This window comes from Lathamus discolor, chromosome 5 (genome assembly GCF_037157495.1).
Source record: "Lathamus discolor isolate bLatDis1 chromosome 5, bLatDis1.hap1, whole genome shotgun sequence".
NCBI lineage: Eukaryota > Metazoa > Chordata > Aves > Psittaciformes > Psittacidae > Lathamus > Lathamus discolor.
The window spans coordinates 56451485-56468823 of NC_088888.1; the positions used below are offsets into that span (position 1 = coordinate 56451485).

At 42.5% G+C, this 17339-nt stretch overlaps 1 protein-coding gene and 1 long non-coding RNA gene across 3 annotated transcripts; both read right to left on the reverse strand.

Moving 5' to 3' along the window:
- Positions 1–1049: 1049 nt before the first annotated feature.
- On the reverse strand, positions 1050–4572 carry FABP7 (fatty acid binding protein 7). Its single transcript, XM_065680967.1, has 4 exons — positions 4435–4572; positions 3596–3768; positions 2884–2985; positions 1050–1417 (listed from the first exon to the last, which is right to left on the reverse strand). Exons 1-4 carry the CDS (start codon positions 4505–4507, stop codon positions 1367–1369), a joined length of 399 nt encoding a protein of 132 aa, XP_065537039.1. The 5' UTR covers positions 4508–4572; the 3' UTR covers positions 1050–1366.
- A 1642-nt stretch (positions 4573–6214) lies between these two features.
- Positions 6215–12899, reverse strand: LOC136015250 (uncharacterized). Of its 2 annotated transcripts, none has more exons than XR_010613123.1 (4): positions 12562–12899; positions 10795–10929; positions 10075–10143; positions 6215–7229 (listed from the first exon to the last, which is right to left on the reverse strand). It is a non-coding gene; the product is annotated as an uncharacterized LOC136015250 (long non-coding RNA). The 2 variants fall into 2 exon arrangements; XR_010613122.1 differs by lacking the exon at positions 6215–7229 and adding an exon at positions 7274–7579.
- Positions 12900–17339: the final 4440 nt, after the last annotated feature.

The following is a 17339-nucleotide window of genomic DNA, read 5'->3' on the forward strand; positions in this document are numbered from 1 at the left end:
GAGATACCCATGTTATCCTAGCTATCCAGGGAATCAAGAAACCATTTTCCATGATACCATGTAGCAAATGTGAAGGATGGCACAGCACAGTATTAGGTCTGGGAAGTTGGGCAGGACACCCCTCCTGCACCTCCTTCTGCAGCCACAAACCCTCAGGATGCTGACTCACTAAAGACACAGCTCAGCTGTGCCTTTGGTTGAAAGGTGGTAAATAGCTACACCTCCTCCATGTGGTCTGCTGAAATCAGTGTCAGAAAGCATGGATTCCAAACAATCTTACCCATGCTGCCAGCAACCTTTTTCTTTATTCCTAATAATCTGAAGTCTAAGGCAGTTTTTCCCACCCTGGTCTTTCAGGGAAATGTTCTTCAGGAATAAGGTTTTCCTTTATCTCTTTTAAACAGCATTTTGTTTTAAGTTGCTCACATTGCAAATTGTCATCTCCTGTACATATTGGGTAAGAAACTACAGCCCAGGGAGGGGAATCTCAGAAAGTTTGTCTTTTGTTTTCCCTTTGTTCTCCTCCCACTCCTCTAGATCCTGATAAAACATTAGCTTTGTATCTCAAGTTCCCCAAGTCCTGCCCTTTATCATGCTGGTCCTTTCCTCCCACCCTGTGAAACTCTTCAATCTTTTCACTTTGATTTACATCAATCCTTCATACATGAGCAAAGAAACACACCAAAACAAATTAAAAACTTTCTTAACCATTGAAACCAAAACTATGGGATGCTCTGACATCAAAGGCTAGCTACTGACCTTAACATGCACTGAGTAACAAGTTCCAAGTGAAAACACGAGCTGAAACTGGCTTGAGGCTCTCTCTTCTCTGACCACATATATAATAACAGGGGCTTACATTTCTCCAGCAAAAAGAAGTCACTGAAGTAAAGCATGGCAATTTTTCATTTCCCATGTACTCCACACCACAAAGAGAGAGGCTGCTGCAGCACTGTGTACTAAATCCTTTTCTATTAACTCTGAAGAAGAAACTTGAAACAACTCCCTCCAGAACACTGAAATCTTAGCAGATCAAATGCAAAAGGAGCACAGGTTTAAAAAACTTTTTAATTTCTGTTTGATCAGCAATCCAAAACAATTCAAATATGTTCAATGTGCTATTAAAAAAAGAAAAAAGGCAAGTGTTTCAGAAATTTAATGCCAAGTTTAACCTATTTCGCTAGACAGGACAAGCGCGCCAGTTTGATGGCATAAAGTTGTTCTTTTTAAAAAAAAAAAAAAAACCACACCTCCCTCAAACTATTAACCTTTTATGCCAGAAATGTGCATTTTAGCTACGTTTGATTATGGACAGTACGTTAATCCATCCAGCAGAAGTAACATCTGGACAGAGGTCAGGTAAACTCTACGCTTTCTCATAATGGCGAACAGCAACCACGTCACCAAAAGTGAGAGTCTGCAAGTCCAAGGAAAAGACAGATAAGTTAGATGTAAGACGTCAATTTTAGATCAGGGTTGGTTTACATTATCTTATTTATAGAAACACAGATTGGTCTAGGTTATTGATATTGTAAATGAAAAACAGGCAAAACCTTCATTATGGTTCCCATCATAAACATAACTTTCTCGTTGCTATTTTTAATCCCAGGAAGCCCATAGTGCAGATTTACAAGGCAACTAAAAGGACTGTTCAATTTTTCTAATTTTCATGAATGTAGTTTCTTAAATATAGCATAGACTTAACACTTATTTTCTGAAAGCTGATCACACTGCAGGATGTGCTGTCAGAAACTCCAAGTCCTCTACATCTATATTCTATACTATTTTGCATAGGCATATAGTTAAGAAGAACCTGGTATTACAATACATGTATTCTGTGCACTTATGTAGCTAAAACTACCAAGTGTTTCAGTTGCTGCTGCTGTGCAACTATAGTAAATACAGTAACTACAGAACAGTAACTACAGTGTGTGATTTTGGAGGTATTTCCAGAAGTGGGAGAATGAATCTCACCGTGTTCAAATTCTGAAGGAAGAAAGTTTTCTGTATATGCATGCAGCTGTTTCCAAAAACAAAGCATGTATTTTTCCTTAAACTGTGTGTCACATAGGTTGCACTGACTGTATGCTTTAAGCTTTTAATCATTTGGAAACCTCAATCTATACAGATACTCTCTGAAGTGTTTAGAAAACAAGCTAACTGGGTGTCTCCAACAGCAAAGTCACATAGATCAGTATAGCTGAAGGAGTTTTATTTTTGAAAGTGCCAAAAATAAGCATGAGAAGTACTTCCCTGAACAGTAAGATAATAACTTACACCAGGTATTCACCCCATACTGATGTTTCTGAAAACTCAGGAAATTAACATAAATTTAAACCAAGACTTTTTTTCACAGAATTGTTGTTTAACGTAGTTTTTAACAAGAGTGCTTGATGCTTATCTTTTTAGCAAAATAAGAGTGCTAAATGCTGTTAACGTCTGCAATATTGTAGTTTTATATTCCTAGAGAAACACTTGTTCTGTGTAATTAAATATTATTTATGTGTGCGTATATAAACCAAATTTTTAAAGAAATTAAATTAATACTAGCAACTGATCACTGCCTATGCAATCGAGAACTTTGTGACTTTTCCAGCTCTCCAGGTTTTTTTTTCCTTTTGCGTGGGCATTTATGCAATCTCTAGGAAGAACATATACACTCTGGAAGTCCAGAGGGTGGCCTGCGTACAATCACTAGCTATGCTTTAGCTGACAGTAAAACAAGATAGCGAGCAAAACAAATATTTGAAAAAAATCTCCGCTAGTGTTTCACACCAATTAGTTTAAGGGTTTGTGTAAGTAACACTACCTGTTCATAAAGCTCAAGGTAAATGTGAGGAGTGTTAGCAGTGTATGTGAATGATCAGTGAGCTTTATACTTACCATTACCATTTTGCCATCCTTGATTTCTCGCACAAAGTTTGTCTCTTTGCCATCCCACTTCTGTACATGCACTAGCTTGTTGCCATCCAGGGTCACAACTGACTGAGATAGCAAGAGACACAAAGGCATTCATTTGTTTGGGGTATTCAGGATTCTGCTCACGCATTCAGCCCGCACTATTTTATTGAATTCTCTCCAATAGATGGATGTGGATCTAGAATGATAAAGTAGTCCTAGCCATTTTAAAGCCAAGCCCAATGAATCATCCTCATTTTAAGCATGAACTCCATACAATTCTTGTTTGTCAAAGGATGAAAAAAGTTGTTTCCTTTTAATTCCAGCCTCACAAGAACCACTGTTTCAGCTGTGCTTTGGGATAACATTTATGTTAAGCCCCCAGAGATGCTGGGAAGAAGGCACTTCCCATTTTGCCTGGAAAAAGTTACGCCAAATGATACTTGGATTGAAAGAAAAGCTTGCAGCTAACACAGTTCGACACTGGAAGGTAGGCAGGGGGGATAACACATTGTTTCAGACAAGGAATAGTGTAAGCAGGCAAGTAAGATGCAACCTTGTCTTTTATATCCCTGTCCTTCAGTGATACAACTGGCAGGAGCAGAAGTTACATTTTTTTCCTTTGACCCTTCCAAAGATACAGCCGCGGGGGCGGGGAGAAGAAAATGAGGCCTCTGCAGCCCCAGAGTTCACTTACTTTGCAGTTTCTGTCATCCGGGGTAGTTTCATCAAATTCCTCTCCAAGTTTAAAGCTGATTTCTGTGTTTTTGAAAGTGCTTTGAGTCCTGATCACTACTTTGTCCCCCTCGGTGCTGATAATCACAGTGGGTTTAGTCACATTCCCCACCTGCCGTGTTGCAAACCCCACTCCTAGACCATCGAGGGAAAAAAGAGAAATCTATCAGACATCGGGTTTTTTTACATCTTTTCTGCCACACACTGAGGTACAGAAATCTCTTCCCTTGCTCTACAGCTTTAAGCTACCACCGTGAAAAGCTATTTCTGCTCTTACGCCCTTACACCTAAAGTATCCACAGGTTCTCCTCGATACACATAAAGCTGTAGCTCTGAGCCCTCCCTCATCTCCAAGTGCCCGGACACAGAACCAGAGCAGCGGCACGGCCCGCCCGAGCTGCGCCTCGGAGCGGGCGGCAATCACTTCTCTCTTCTGCTTCTCGGGATTTCGGTTCCTTAGCATTCCTTGTAACGATTTCTTGTTTGGTTGCTTGTTTCCAGCTTATCTGCAGGCAGCATTTGCCCTACTGGCAGACGCTGTCCCTAACGGGAGGACATCTCCCGCCGTCTTCCCCGAGGCAGTGGGGCTCTCACGCACGCACACACACCCTGGACGGATGACCCGGATCGACGTAACCCCACTGGCAAGGGCACAGCCGCCCATACCCCCCTCGCCCCTGAGAGCGCCTTACCTACACTCCGGCAGCGGGGGGATTTTTTTAAATCATTAATTTAGGGTTCTTAGGGTGGTGCAAAATTCCAGGTCTCCTGAGCGTGCCGCTGCCGCCCGGCCGTACCTACCCAGCGCCTTCATGTACTCGTCGAAGTTCTGGCTGTCCACCAGCTTCCAGGTGCCGCAGAAAGCCTCTGCCATGGCGGCGGCCGCCTGCGGGAGCGATAGCGGTGGCGACGGGTGGCGAGGAGCGCCGCGGCCGCTCCGCCGCTCCGCATTTAAAGCCGGCGCCCGGCGGGGGGCCGGGAGGCGGAGGGCAGCTGCGGTCCGCCCAGCTGGCCCGCTCGAGGGAGGGCGCTCCTCCTCCTCGCCGGGGCAGGCGCTCGGGGGGCCCCGCTAGGGCCGCCCCTCAGGCCGCGGCACACGGCGGGACACCGAGGGGCAGAGGGTGGTGGGTTATCTCCGCCTAGGGCACCATTCCTTGTTAGAGCCGCCCACCGGGCAGCCAGCACCCGCCCGCGTTGTGGTGTCCCTTATAAAGTGACACGGACAAAAAGAGAAGGCACCAAACGCGAAATAGTCTACTGAATAAAAATACAGTATAGCAGGACATCTTTCCTGAAAGCTTTCCCGTCAGATTTTCAAGCCCAGTCTGGTGTTGGCCAGGTAGAGACCACTTGCCCCCTCCATCTCATGGCATTCATAGGGATGCTGGGTGAAATTGGCATTTGCTGTTGGCTGGAAACAGTATCTTGCCTCCACAGCTGGCAGCATTTAGAGACTAAGAATGAAGAATGAAGGAAAAGAGCCTAAAACTGTTTCATCTATTGTGGGATATGTGTGTGTGTGTGTTAGAGAGGGAATGTTTTCCTTCTTACAACTGTTCTCTGAAATTTGCCGCAAGTTCTGGGTAGTCATCTTGCCTCCTGAGTGTTTTTCAGAAAACATCCTGCCTCTCTGTGGGATGCGCCATGGTGTCAGCTTTTCCAGATCTATGGCTGGGATGGATTTCAGAGTCATGAATCTAGCTCTTCAGCTCATAACAAAACTCAGGGACTAGGTGGAATAGACTTTCTGTGATTTAGAAACAAAACCCCAGTAATTTTCTACCTGGTTCAGCCATACAAAATATAAATAATTATTAATACTTTCCTGGTATTTTTAAATTTGGTTTTGACTGTCATTTGCCTTTTTCAGGCTCTTGTAGTATGGCACGTTCCCTGGGTGAGGAACAACTGATGCTGCTGATTGGATTTTAATTTAATTTGCCATTTTTCCCTTTGTCCTCTGAAAGAATTAACCCCTCTCTGAATTAACTCTAGGAATATATAATTGTAATCCCTTTTACCAAACAACAATTTTCATTAGCCTTGATAACTTCAGGGTGTGAACCAGTGTGTCTATTTCTCTTTAACCTTCCATTTACTTACTTTGAAGTGCAGCGAGAGACACAAACTGCCCTACTCCAGCTGCTCAGTTTATGTCCAAATTTCTCTTCTGACCTGCGGTTCTGAGACTTCCCAGCTAGTGCTCAGAAAGCCAGGGAGAGTAGAGCATCACTTGAAGTAACAGATCACAAAGTGTTGTTCATGAGGCTGAAAGGAATCAAGTCCCTTTTTTCAGACAAAGTTGAATGATGCTGTGTCTCCAAAGTTTGCACAGTATACCATCTTTACTGGTGCATCTCATACACGTGCCCACTAACCTAATGTCCATGGTCAAACACTCTATAACGAATGAGGAATATGCTTTGTGATTGGCACTGTCATGGCATGGGGCACTCAGGACTGATATTCTGCATGGGTGTTGTCCATGACTACTGTTCAGTTTGGGAAGTGTTTCCTCAATACAGTAATATTATCAAGTATTTAGTAGCATTCACCACCCATAGCCTAACTCTCTCTGCATCTGTGGTCTCACAGAGCTTCATCACTGGCACCCAGGCAGCTGATACGGAAGCAAGTACAAACTGACCTCACCACTCGTCTGACACTACTTTATCTGACATGCACCATATTAAATCCTGAATGATTTTATCAATATCCTTATGAACTGACAGTGTCTCCTTTCCCAGTACTGACAAAATGGAGTTTTCTGCTCATATAGCTCTGTCTGCAGAAGCCCTAGAGCCTCTGCTGTTCCTTCAGGTGCAAGTTGTGTGCACAAAGCCCTGGGAGAGCTCCTTGCTCTCTGCACTCACCAGGGCTTGTTGTGTAGAACCAGCTTCATAGATTTTGTGCCATATAAAACTGAAAGTGATTCAGTGCCCCTGCTGGTAGCTGGACTCCTGAAAGACATTTCTGCCTTGCACCTTCTTCCAGACAGCACTGCAGCCTGGCCCTTGGGAGGTAGCCGCTTCAGGATCTTTCACAATTTAAGTAATCATACTCACACCAATGTTTCTTTTCTACCAGGATATCTCAACATACTTAGCTAAGACAAGCAGCTAGTCTTAAGAAAACTGTATTCTTCAACACTTTGCACCATGCTTCAGATGTAAAATAGGGTCTGCTAAAATGTTCACGTTCTTTCTGCTACTTAGATTGCTAAAGTCATCACACCAGGTTTTATGGTGGTGAGATTCCGCCTGTTAGTGATGATTTGGGAGCAGGATAAATCAAGAGTAGGAAATGTTACATTATTGACACCTTGTGGGGTGACAAGCCACAGCCAAAAATGTTTCCCATGGCATCTTATCCCCTATGTTTGCTTGTGGATCCTTATGTGAGAATTGTGTTAGTGTCAACTGCTAGTATAAGTTATCCTGATCTATGTAAACGCTTTGCTATGTCTGGAATGGACATCACAGTGTGAAATACACTGACCTGGTGTGCATTTAAGAGACCAGCTTGGAGTTTCTCTTATGCTGTCGGCGCGCTGAGTTTGAAGGCTTTAACAGACTGTGTGCTCCCCTGTAAAAAGCCTGTGTGATGAGATGTCTCTGTAGATTCCTCTCTGAACACTCAGAAAGATTCATTCTCCTTTACACAAACTTCTTAAACCTGAGCAGTGTAAGTAGGCACATTTGCATTGTCTGCACAAGGCCTGCTTGAAAGATGGAAGTGCTGTGGCAAGACATCCCTGTGTAATAAGTAATCCTTTTTCCGAAGGCCATCCAGGGTGAATATTGGACTGCTCTAACCTTCAGCCTTTGAATATAGGGCATAAAAACTGCTTTTGCCTACCTTTCCCCCCTGTTATATCCCTGCTTCACATGCCCTCAGGCATTCAGAGAAATGGGGGTCTTGGCCTCATTCAGCCTTCATTCAGTCCCTGAAAAAAATATTCGCTTGTTCAGAGAAAAATATAGGAGGGGGGAACACTACAAGATGGCCACCAGGCTCCTGTGGTAGAAAAGTCTGACCAAGAGGTTCTCTCCTGTGTTGATTTCTCATAATTAATGTCAGGAACTGCTGAGCATTTCATCACAGTCAGTAAGGGCTTAGTAATATGGTTATTTAAATATAGTGAAATTGATGCAGCTAATGTTTGAAGTCAGGTTTATCTATCCTTATCGAACTCAGGAGGAGCACTCTTGCTACACCAACTCAGCTAAACCTATCCTTTCACCATCCTTGCAGTATAATAGACAGGAATAACATATTACTCTGTAAATTTTCATCAGTAGTTAAGGTGATGCTATATTATAAGATAATTTAGTGATGACTGAATTATTCAAGCATTTCTATGTTCAGGCAATGACGACCCTGAACTTCTGAGCATCTTGTATCCATGTGTGCCACAAAGGATAGCAGTGACACCAAGGCCTAACTCCCCTGGTATGGAACCAGATGGAGGCACTCAGAGGCCTTTTAGATATTGAATCCTACTGAAAGCCAACATGATTCTGGGTCCTAACTCTCATAGTAATTTTGGTAATCTCCTATCATTCTGAAACATATAGGGGGCTACTTAGGAATTAAGGAAATTGAAAAAAAAACATGTAGGTGAAAGTAGAAGAGATTTCCTCCATTTATAGGCAGTGGACTAGGGTATTATTGGCACATTTTAACTTTGTTTGAAGCCCTGCTGTGAATCTCTGCACAGCTTTGATCCCAGTGTAGTGCAGAAATGACCAGATTTTAGTAGCTATTGTGTCAGATGGGATGATGTTGCTTCAGGGCTGAGTGTGATTTGATTTTTTGGTGCTGCAGAAAAACCTAGTATCAAGCAGGGCAATAGAAGGTCCTTAACTAAAGTTATCTCTTGTGTCCTTTAGCTGTCTAAGAGATTTGCTGATCCCCCTAATAAAAAGAAACTATCTCAGTGCTGTTGGCGATTCACAGAAAATCACTAGGTTTACTCTATTGATGGGCAGCTCTTCAGAAATCCCAGTTTAAACATAAGACTTAAATACCTTATGGAGAAGATACCCAATTATGCAGCTGCACAAGAAAGTGGTCACAGAATGGCCTCAGCTACAAAGCAGATGTATGAATCCAGTCTTGTGCTGCATAAATGCTATGGGAAGGGCTTTTGGAAAGACCGGGTGATAGGCAAGGTGCAAGCTAATGCTGTCAGAAGCAGGGAAGATGTGTTTATACCGTATCCCTTCCAAGAGCACAGCACACCTCAGGCAAAGCTTAGGAGCATGTCACTGTAAAAGCTCAACCAAAATAATGCCAGGACAGGCTAACATTAGAGCAAGAGTCATGTTACGGTCTAATTCTGGTGGGTTTTCCTAATTGGTGAAAATGAAGTGCTCTGTGATCATGCATTTCATTCTTGCAGGCTCTTTCTTATGTTACAAATTGGTGCGACATGAGATTAGCAGAGTCCTGGAAAGTAAATACCCACTAATACCTCATTATGAACTATTAGACATTTATTCGGATTGGTTTAAGCTGAGAGGACAGCTGGTTGACAATGGTTTAAAGAAGGAAACAAATACTGTCAAATATCTCCAGGGTCTTCTCTGCTTCTTACATGCATTTAGAAGGTTGTTATCTGCTGTCTAATACTACTATAGCTACCATCTAGAGGACTCAAGTAGGAGGCCCTCCTCAAAGAATTAGCCTCCACTAAAGCCAGCCACCTTCCCGGCTCACAGTTCTATTTATTGAAGATGCAGTTATTTTAACTTTGTGCCATTAGGCCTTTGTTATTTTAATATTTGTCTTTGCTTTCTTTTGTGTTTAGGAGTAGAAAAAGTATTTAAAATCCTCTACAATGTAACAGAAATGTCTGATACTGGGTGTCACTTACAATAGCTGTCTAGTTACTATAAAATCAGTACACAAAATCAGCTGTCCAGACTTACAATTTCAGCATGGCCAAATGCAAGGAAGAAATAAATACAGTCTTACAAATAAGCAACTGACTATTTCAGGGGTAAATAAGGTTAAAATAATCCTTATGTGCATGAATGGAAAATATCACGTAGGTTTAAAGAGATTAGGTGACTTGCATTTGACTTGTTGCAACTGATTCTGGAAGACTTGTGTAGATTTTGTGTTCAGAGCAGCCCAGTGATAATATTAGTGGAGCAGAAACACACCCTGTATCAAGGTCCAAAGATTCTGTACTGTAATGAACCTAGTGAATGAGTTTTATTAAAAGCAATACAAAATTTATGGTATTAAAAGTACAGGTAATCTCTAAACGTCATATTCTGTAGTCCTAGTTTACGCCTTGAAGGCTGTGTAACACTTAATAAGTGTGACTATTTGGAATTCAGTATAATCGACCTCAAGCTAAATCCTTGCAGGATAACAAAATGCAACTTTGCAGAACTGGATTTAAGAAACTTTTGGAATAGCACAATATACCTTAGTTCTCTTTGCCCATACTGAAGAACTCCATTTGCTGTGATATCCTGAAATCACTCTCAACACCATCTGAAGTTTAGACAAAAAATAAAGTCAGCCTTATTAGACTGAAATACAAAATTAAGAAAATAACCACTAAGTTTGGAGAACAGATGCAAAGCAGTAACTGAGGTCATTAGCTGCCTGTATTTAGATATTGCCTGGGTCCTCCTCTGTTCCATTTGGCTATGGACTAACAGGACAGAGTCCAGGCATGCTGAAATCAGAAGTGATCCCTCAGATGCAGCTGGAGACACACTGCTGGGTTTGTCTCTTCTAAATTGGAATCTCTCAGCCAAAGCAAGCCATTTCCTCCAAAGTTCTTAACTAGCAGTGGGTTACAGGGACCGTTAATGCACCTCTGAAAAAATGTCTGAATTCCACAGTTTTGATAAATAACTTAAATAGGTTATCAACTGATAGGCCTGTTGATGGAAACAAATGCCTGATATCAGACAGAGGTGCTTCAGAAATTAAACCTCATGCTGGATGACCTAGGCAGAATTACGCATCTAACTTGATCATTCAAGAATGCAGTTATATCCCTGCTTTTACATACTGGTTCATGACCAAGCATTATGTCATTTCTGAGTTTGAATGTGTCTAAATATTAAACTTCCTGGAACACGAAACTCTAGAGTAATTTGAAGCATTACAGGGTTATGATAACTCATTACTAACCTTAAAGAGGGACCTAGTACCAAGACGATTATGGAGAAAATTTCAGTCATCCTGCTTTTTGCAGACTATCCCAGAGAAACAGAATAGAGTGGTCTCCAGTCTGATATACAAAACTCCAGTCACTGGAAATTAAGCCTAGAGAAATTTATATTAAAAATTAAGTACATATTAGCTGTGGTGAAACTTTGCCCCTTGACCAGCTTTCAAAATGCCTTATTAGACTTTTCATCCCTGCAAGTTGTAAACTTTGTTAACAACTACAGCTATTAGACATGATGCAAGAAGTCATTCAGAGAAGTTCCATATCCTGGATTATGCAAGGAGTCATATGAGATGGTCACAATGGGCAAGTCTAAACCAGGAAAATTTAGAACATACCCCACTTGCTATGAGTATGTTTGTTCTTTGCCAAAACAAAGTCTATAATGGGAAAAGATGCAGATATGCACAGAAAGTAAAATATGTGTGTAGTCCCTGCCTGAATAATCAATGGTCTCACTTTCTGTACTATACTGCAGCAAGTGCCATTGGGGTAGTAGAGACACATCCACTATTCCTTTAATTCTACACATCCATGTGTACATTTCAAAAGATTCCCCCCTCAGTGTGTCAGTTGTAAACATAACCCAGACCCTCTATGGATCACAAAGTCTGTAACTAATCTTGTAATAGTTAAACAAGGCTTCTAATAGCGTCTTCCTCCAGACCTTTGAAACTTTCCTGGGCGCTGCAGCCACAGCTCAGAACATCCATAGTCCAGATCCAGTGGAGGGTGCAGGATCAGGCTGACTCACTTGCACCACAACAGGCTCAGCTGTTCTGCTAAAAGAAGGGCTATGGAGACGAAACATGGCACAACCTTCATGCCTTTAACTCCATCTCACTGTCCTTTGTCTCCCCCCCTCCCTTAAGTATACTCCTTCTTACATTTTATTTTATCCTTTATAAATTTAACTAAAAGTTTCCACTCATAACAGCCAACTTTAACATCCTCAGGAAAAAAAGATGCAAAGTCAAGAGTTCAAAGGCTGTCTGAAGGAACATGTCTGAAACTTATTTCAGCACTTTCTTATATTGCAACACCATCCCTATTTGCATAATCACAAGCTATTTTTGTTCTAGAGAAGCTTTCTCTCAGTGCTCAAGACAAAGACTATTCAGGGACAAGCTCAAGGGTCTTTAATGCGTCTGTCTGATCTATAAGATCTCTACCCAGGACTTGCTGGGAGGAATAGCAATGAGTTGTCCTTCTGCCATCTCATTTTATCAAATATGGAGTCAATTAAAGAGATCAGTTTCTTATATTGGCTGTTTGAAGCAATAACAGTCGATGTTGGGCATAAATCGGGAGGTGTAAGTGAGCAAAGCGAGGGGTGAGCAGTAATGAGTAAGCGAATGTGAGCTTTGAATGGAGCTGGATGAGAATTTCAGAGCGATGGAAGGAGTGGTATTATTGAGCAATTAAAGTAGAAGATAGCTACTAAATTGGTGGGAGGAACAAGAAGGTTGAAAACGTGTAGCTGTCCCGCGGATGCACGTATGGCAGTTTTACACTTAAAGAGTGCTTTTCTTCTGTGGTGCACAGGATACCATGGCTCAGCCCCTGCTCTCTGCTGTCTGCTGGATGTGGCTTAGGCGGCTGCTAGGCAGCACCCACCTACTGGTGCCCTGGGCAGCTGTGTACAGGTGTCTGCCAAGTCACGGAGGTGCTGCCGGGGAATGGTGGCCGTCCAGGAGTGACGGCTGTGCTGGAGGGTCAGAACTCACCTTGCTGTAAAGAAACTGCTTGTTTAGCTGACCAGACGGATACTGCGGCAGGCACCTCTGAGGGAAGCTCGCCTGCCCCCCGCCCGCTCCTGCAGGTCAGCAGGAGCTGGTTGTTGTGAAGAAAGAGGGCGGCACTGCTCAGCCCCGTTCTCCCCTGCCTTTGGAGGCCGCGCAGGGCCGCTTGCGGCACTGGCCGCTGGGGCAGCTCCACGGGCAGCGCCGAGGCAGGAGCGGCCGGGCGCCGCCGCGGCAGCCGAGCCTTGCCGGAGCGGGAGGGGGCGCCCTCTGCCGGCACCGCTCGGCACCGCCGGGGGGCCCCGTCGCTCGCCCTGCTCCCCTTCCAGTTACGGGTCACTCCGGCTGCCATGCCCGAGCGGCTGCGAGCAGGGGTCGGCCAGGCTGAGGGGAAGAGGAAGGCGCTCATGTGACTGCCGCGGGCTCGGGCGCCATCTTGTGCCCACCGGGCGTGAAGTGCCCGGCTGCCCGTCTGACAGCTGACGAGCCCTCGGGCGAAAGGTGCTCCTGTGCCTTTAGGAAATTAGGTGGTTTATCAGGAAAACATTTCTCGAATACTGCCGGGGTTTAATAGCAGTTTACATGCTCCTCCTTTTTGTTTACACTGCTGATGTGTCATTTACAAACGTGCCTAAGGGATCTGAAAAAAAATGAATAAAATAAATGGGAAGGTTAATCCAGGCTCCCACAGATCAGTTTTTCTATACATTGTATGAGAAACACCGGATTTACAGCATCAGCCACTGCACAGCAGAGTCCCAGAAGTAAAGCACCGGTAAGGATTGTCCAAATCCTCACATAAGGACCCTTTACATTATAGGTAATTGCTGAATATATGTTTAGTCCAGAAAAGCCCACAGCACTCAGGTTTTGTATCAACAGCCAAAAAAAACCCCAAACTATTTTCCATCAAGTGTTAAGGCTTTAATTAGAGATCTGGCTTTAGGACATGACACAGCAATGGCCTTCAGGCTTCCTTTTGCTCCAGGCCATCTTGCGGTATGAACTGTTCCACACTGGTCTGAACAGGAGAATAAACCAATAATAAAACAACTCTCATCATTTATTGCTAATTACTATCAGAAGTAGAACAGCTTCAGCTGTGGAAGATGAAACTGAGTTCTCCCTAAAAAAGGTCAAAACCAGTCATCTGGTATTGGCACTCTAGCCCAAATTGTAGAGGGGGCATCTAAAGCTGCATAGGCTGCAAGCCAGACTTAAGCACTTGTTTTGTGACACAGCTTCCAGACTGAAAATGCTTTTGGCTACTTGACTCCTCGGTGCCCAAGCCTCACATCTTTCCTTTGCCCATGCAGTGTTAGTGAGTTTTCACCAAGAAGTCCGGGCCTCCTCACGAAGCAATGTGCTCCTGCAGACTGGGTGAGGAGGTAAGCTCCAAGGGGCAGCAGGAAGGAGCACCACATACGTACCCCACAGGGAGTCCTGTGGGGTGAGGAAGCTTCAGCCAGTATTGGATTACCAAGCTGACTTAAGCCATTGAAGCAGCGTTCTCAGCAATGTAAGGTGTCTCCTGTTTGCCATCATTCAACTTTCTGAATACACAGAGACACCAAGGTACTGAACCCTTGCTGAAACCCTCAAAGTTATCATCTCAGATTAGCTGGAGACAGCCTACCTCTCACCAGGCCAGCTCCCAACATCTTCGCTCTTTTGCTCTAAAGCACATGCCTCCCAGCTGGTTTTGAGGTCTCTTAAACTGTCTCCCTCACTTATTTGCACAACCTTCCTGGTAAGCTAAAATCCCACTAGATGGCACGACAGTTTAAGCCCTTTATTACTACCCAAACCACTTCACAGAAAGTGCCCTGGTACCTCCCCCCCTCCCCCCCCCCCATGTAGGGTCCTGGGCTTATGCTCACTGAGCACAGCAAATACAGCCTGTGGGAATCTAGTGGAGAAATCCATGCGGAAACATCCGTTCAATTCCTTTTGATGGGCTTTATCACAAATAAAGCACCACCAGCAGACAGGAAAGATGAATATGAACTAGTCCTAAGTAGTTTTCTAAACCTTGTTTCCTTTTTCTATGTGTGATACATACAGGATCCTTGGAATAGTGATGGTAAAGTGTGGTTTAAACCTCTTCTAGTCACTGCTGTATTGCCATTTTTAACTAATGCAAATGCAGTTACATTATTTTGTACTATCACCAGTGTATGAAAACTGCCCAACACAGAAGTGACCACTGTGGGTCAAATTGTGGGTTCCTATAACAAAATAGGATGTCTTGGACAGTGCAAACATGTATGATGTTTCCCTTGATGTTCCCCTATTGTCCTTCGATAGGGCAAACATACATGACTAGCCCTCTTGCCGCCAAACATTTGTGTTCCTGGACTTTCCGAGTTGGGACAAATTTTCTGTATGATCAATAATTCATGACTTAAAACTAAAGTTAGGTACAATTCACACTGTATTTAGTATAAAATCAGTCTTTGTCTTCAATGACAACTAAGTCTGTCCTGTACATTGCTGTACTGTCAATGATTTGGAAATTTCTTTGCAAACTGCTTTGTCACTTACTTTATCCATCCAAGCTCAGCCTATGCAGTATTCTACCAGAATGATTGTATATAGCACAGGTGGAAATAGCTGTATGAGGAATCATAGCAAATGAGCTTAATTAAAAAAAAATGCTTAATTACTTCTGTTAATCTCTCTAAATGAGAACATTCTAATGATCAGTCCCCTACCTCGAAAACTATTTTGTCCTTTATTGTCTTCCAGATAACAAATTGAATTTTCCTGGTTTATAGCAACAAAAGATGCACCTCAGCATGTTAATCAGCTTCTTACATGAGGCTTCTGATGAAGGGCTGACACAAAGAAAATTACCTTCCTAATAACATGTGGAAAAGATTGAGGCCAATTTTCTGTATATTCAAAGTACCTAAATTGTTTTATATATGCACAGTGAAGTTACAAGGGTATTTCATGGCTTTTTTTTTTTTTTTAATCTGCAGAGTGGCTAATAATGAGTAATTGCTTTATTAAGTTCTAAAATTTGAAGACAACAAAGTTACCTTTTTTTGCTTTGTACTGAAATGAATTTCTTTGCTCTATAAAAGCCCAGGATAGTGCTGTAAAGTGGTGAAAAAGACGCTATTACCTGTGCCATACTTGCTGGAATGGAAATTGGGATTAATGCATTATAATACTGGATTAGCCTTAATAGAAGTTTGCTGCTGTAATTTATCAAGGTAATTAGGTATGTACCTAATTTTAGGCACTAAGAAGTTCTGTTGACTTCTATGAGACATATGCATTTAAAGTTAGGCATGTTTTAAAATACTCTGCTGATTCAGGGCCATAACTTTGTTATCCTGTAGATTAAGAGAATGCCCTGTCATCAATTACCCTTAGCTGAGCTAGCGAGAGGGTGATATAGTCTGGATAATGGTTCAGACTGGATAAACAGGCTCAGTGAGAAACATATTCAGAAGCACTTCATTTGCTCTTCACAGGCTCAGACAAAGTTTAGTGGGACTATTACCTATCTTCAAGATACTAACAAGAAAATGAACCAGAGCTTTCCCAGCTTTAGCTGTGCTTGAGTTAGTTAGCCCTGCCTAAACCCCAGACTACTTGACAGCATGGCACAGAGACCCCCAGATAGCAATAAAAGGGCTAGCTCCCTATTTGGCTGAGTCAAGCATAATATAGAACCAACAAATTCTTGTGGACTGAAGTTTGTATGTCACAATCTCTCCCGCACCAGCAAGTGTTTATAAATGTCAGAAATACACAGCTGGTTCAGAACCATTAAGTTTTGTTTAACAAAATCCAGGGCGTAACTAGATATTCCTCTCCTGTATCTGAACTTACTACAGAAAAACTCTCTCATGCAGCCTAAACTAATAATTATTTAGACACAGACTGTACATTCATGTGGCAGAGAAGTATTTCTGCATCTGTACTGGTTAATCTGCAACTAGATAATACACAGGCAAATGAGGACTGTATAATATGTGACCCATGTATTAGAGATCAGAAATGTTCATCCCACTTTTAATTGAGTTTCATTTTCAATCTTCTGGTTAATCTTTACTTCATATGAGGTTTTTCTAACTTTCTGTGAAAAGCCTTCATTCTACACAGCATTTTCTCATTGACAGATTCATATAGCTAAGTACAAAGTAAGCACCAATTTCCCAGACTACTGAGCACTCTGACTAGTTCTAAGCTGTATGTCTGTGAGCAGTTAACTACATGTATGTATATAGCTGTGGAATGATTTTTGTGTAGAAGTTAGCACATGAATAATTTGCTAAATTCAGCTGGTTTGTAATTGGCATTTTAATAGTAAAAAACTTGAAAGCATCTTAGGCTAACAAAATAAGTATCTATTCCTGTAACCCAAATTTCAGTGATTGTAAGAGAAAAATCTAAATATATCCAATGTTCAATTATGGAAAAGAATTCAATATAGGCCATGACCCAGAAGGGCACTTTAGCATATGCTCCACTTAAAGCATATAAAGAATTCTGTTTCAGTAATACTCAGCTACTTGAGTTCCATGGGATCATTTTAACTTCTTAAAATTGAACAATTTAATGTACCGTGATGCTATAAAGAAGGCTGGTACATGAGAATGGGACTGCAACTCAGAACAAGAGAATGTACCACAAATATAGTTAGTTCTGAGTCCCTCTCCACTGCAGTTTTCAACTCTGGTCTGCCAGTTTCAGCTAGTCAGTCGCTCAGACTTTCTTAAGCCACCTGTTTTGCTCAAGTGGAGTAG

Bases quoted from the DNA above. Each gene is read 5' to 3' on its own strand.
- FABP7 (XM_065680967.1), bottom strand. From the start codon at position 4,507: ATGGCAGAGGCTTTCTGCGGCACCTGGAAGCTGGTGGACAGCCAGAAC. The intron at 3,769-4,434 runs GTAGGTACGGCC...TCGATGGTCTAG, and splicing joins CGAGTACATGAAGGCGCTGG to GAGTGGGGTTTGCAACACGG. The intron at 1,418-2,883 runs GTAAGTATAAAG...TTGGACTTGCAG, and splicing joins AGGATGGCAAAATGGTAATG to ACTCTCACTTTTGGTGACGT.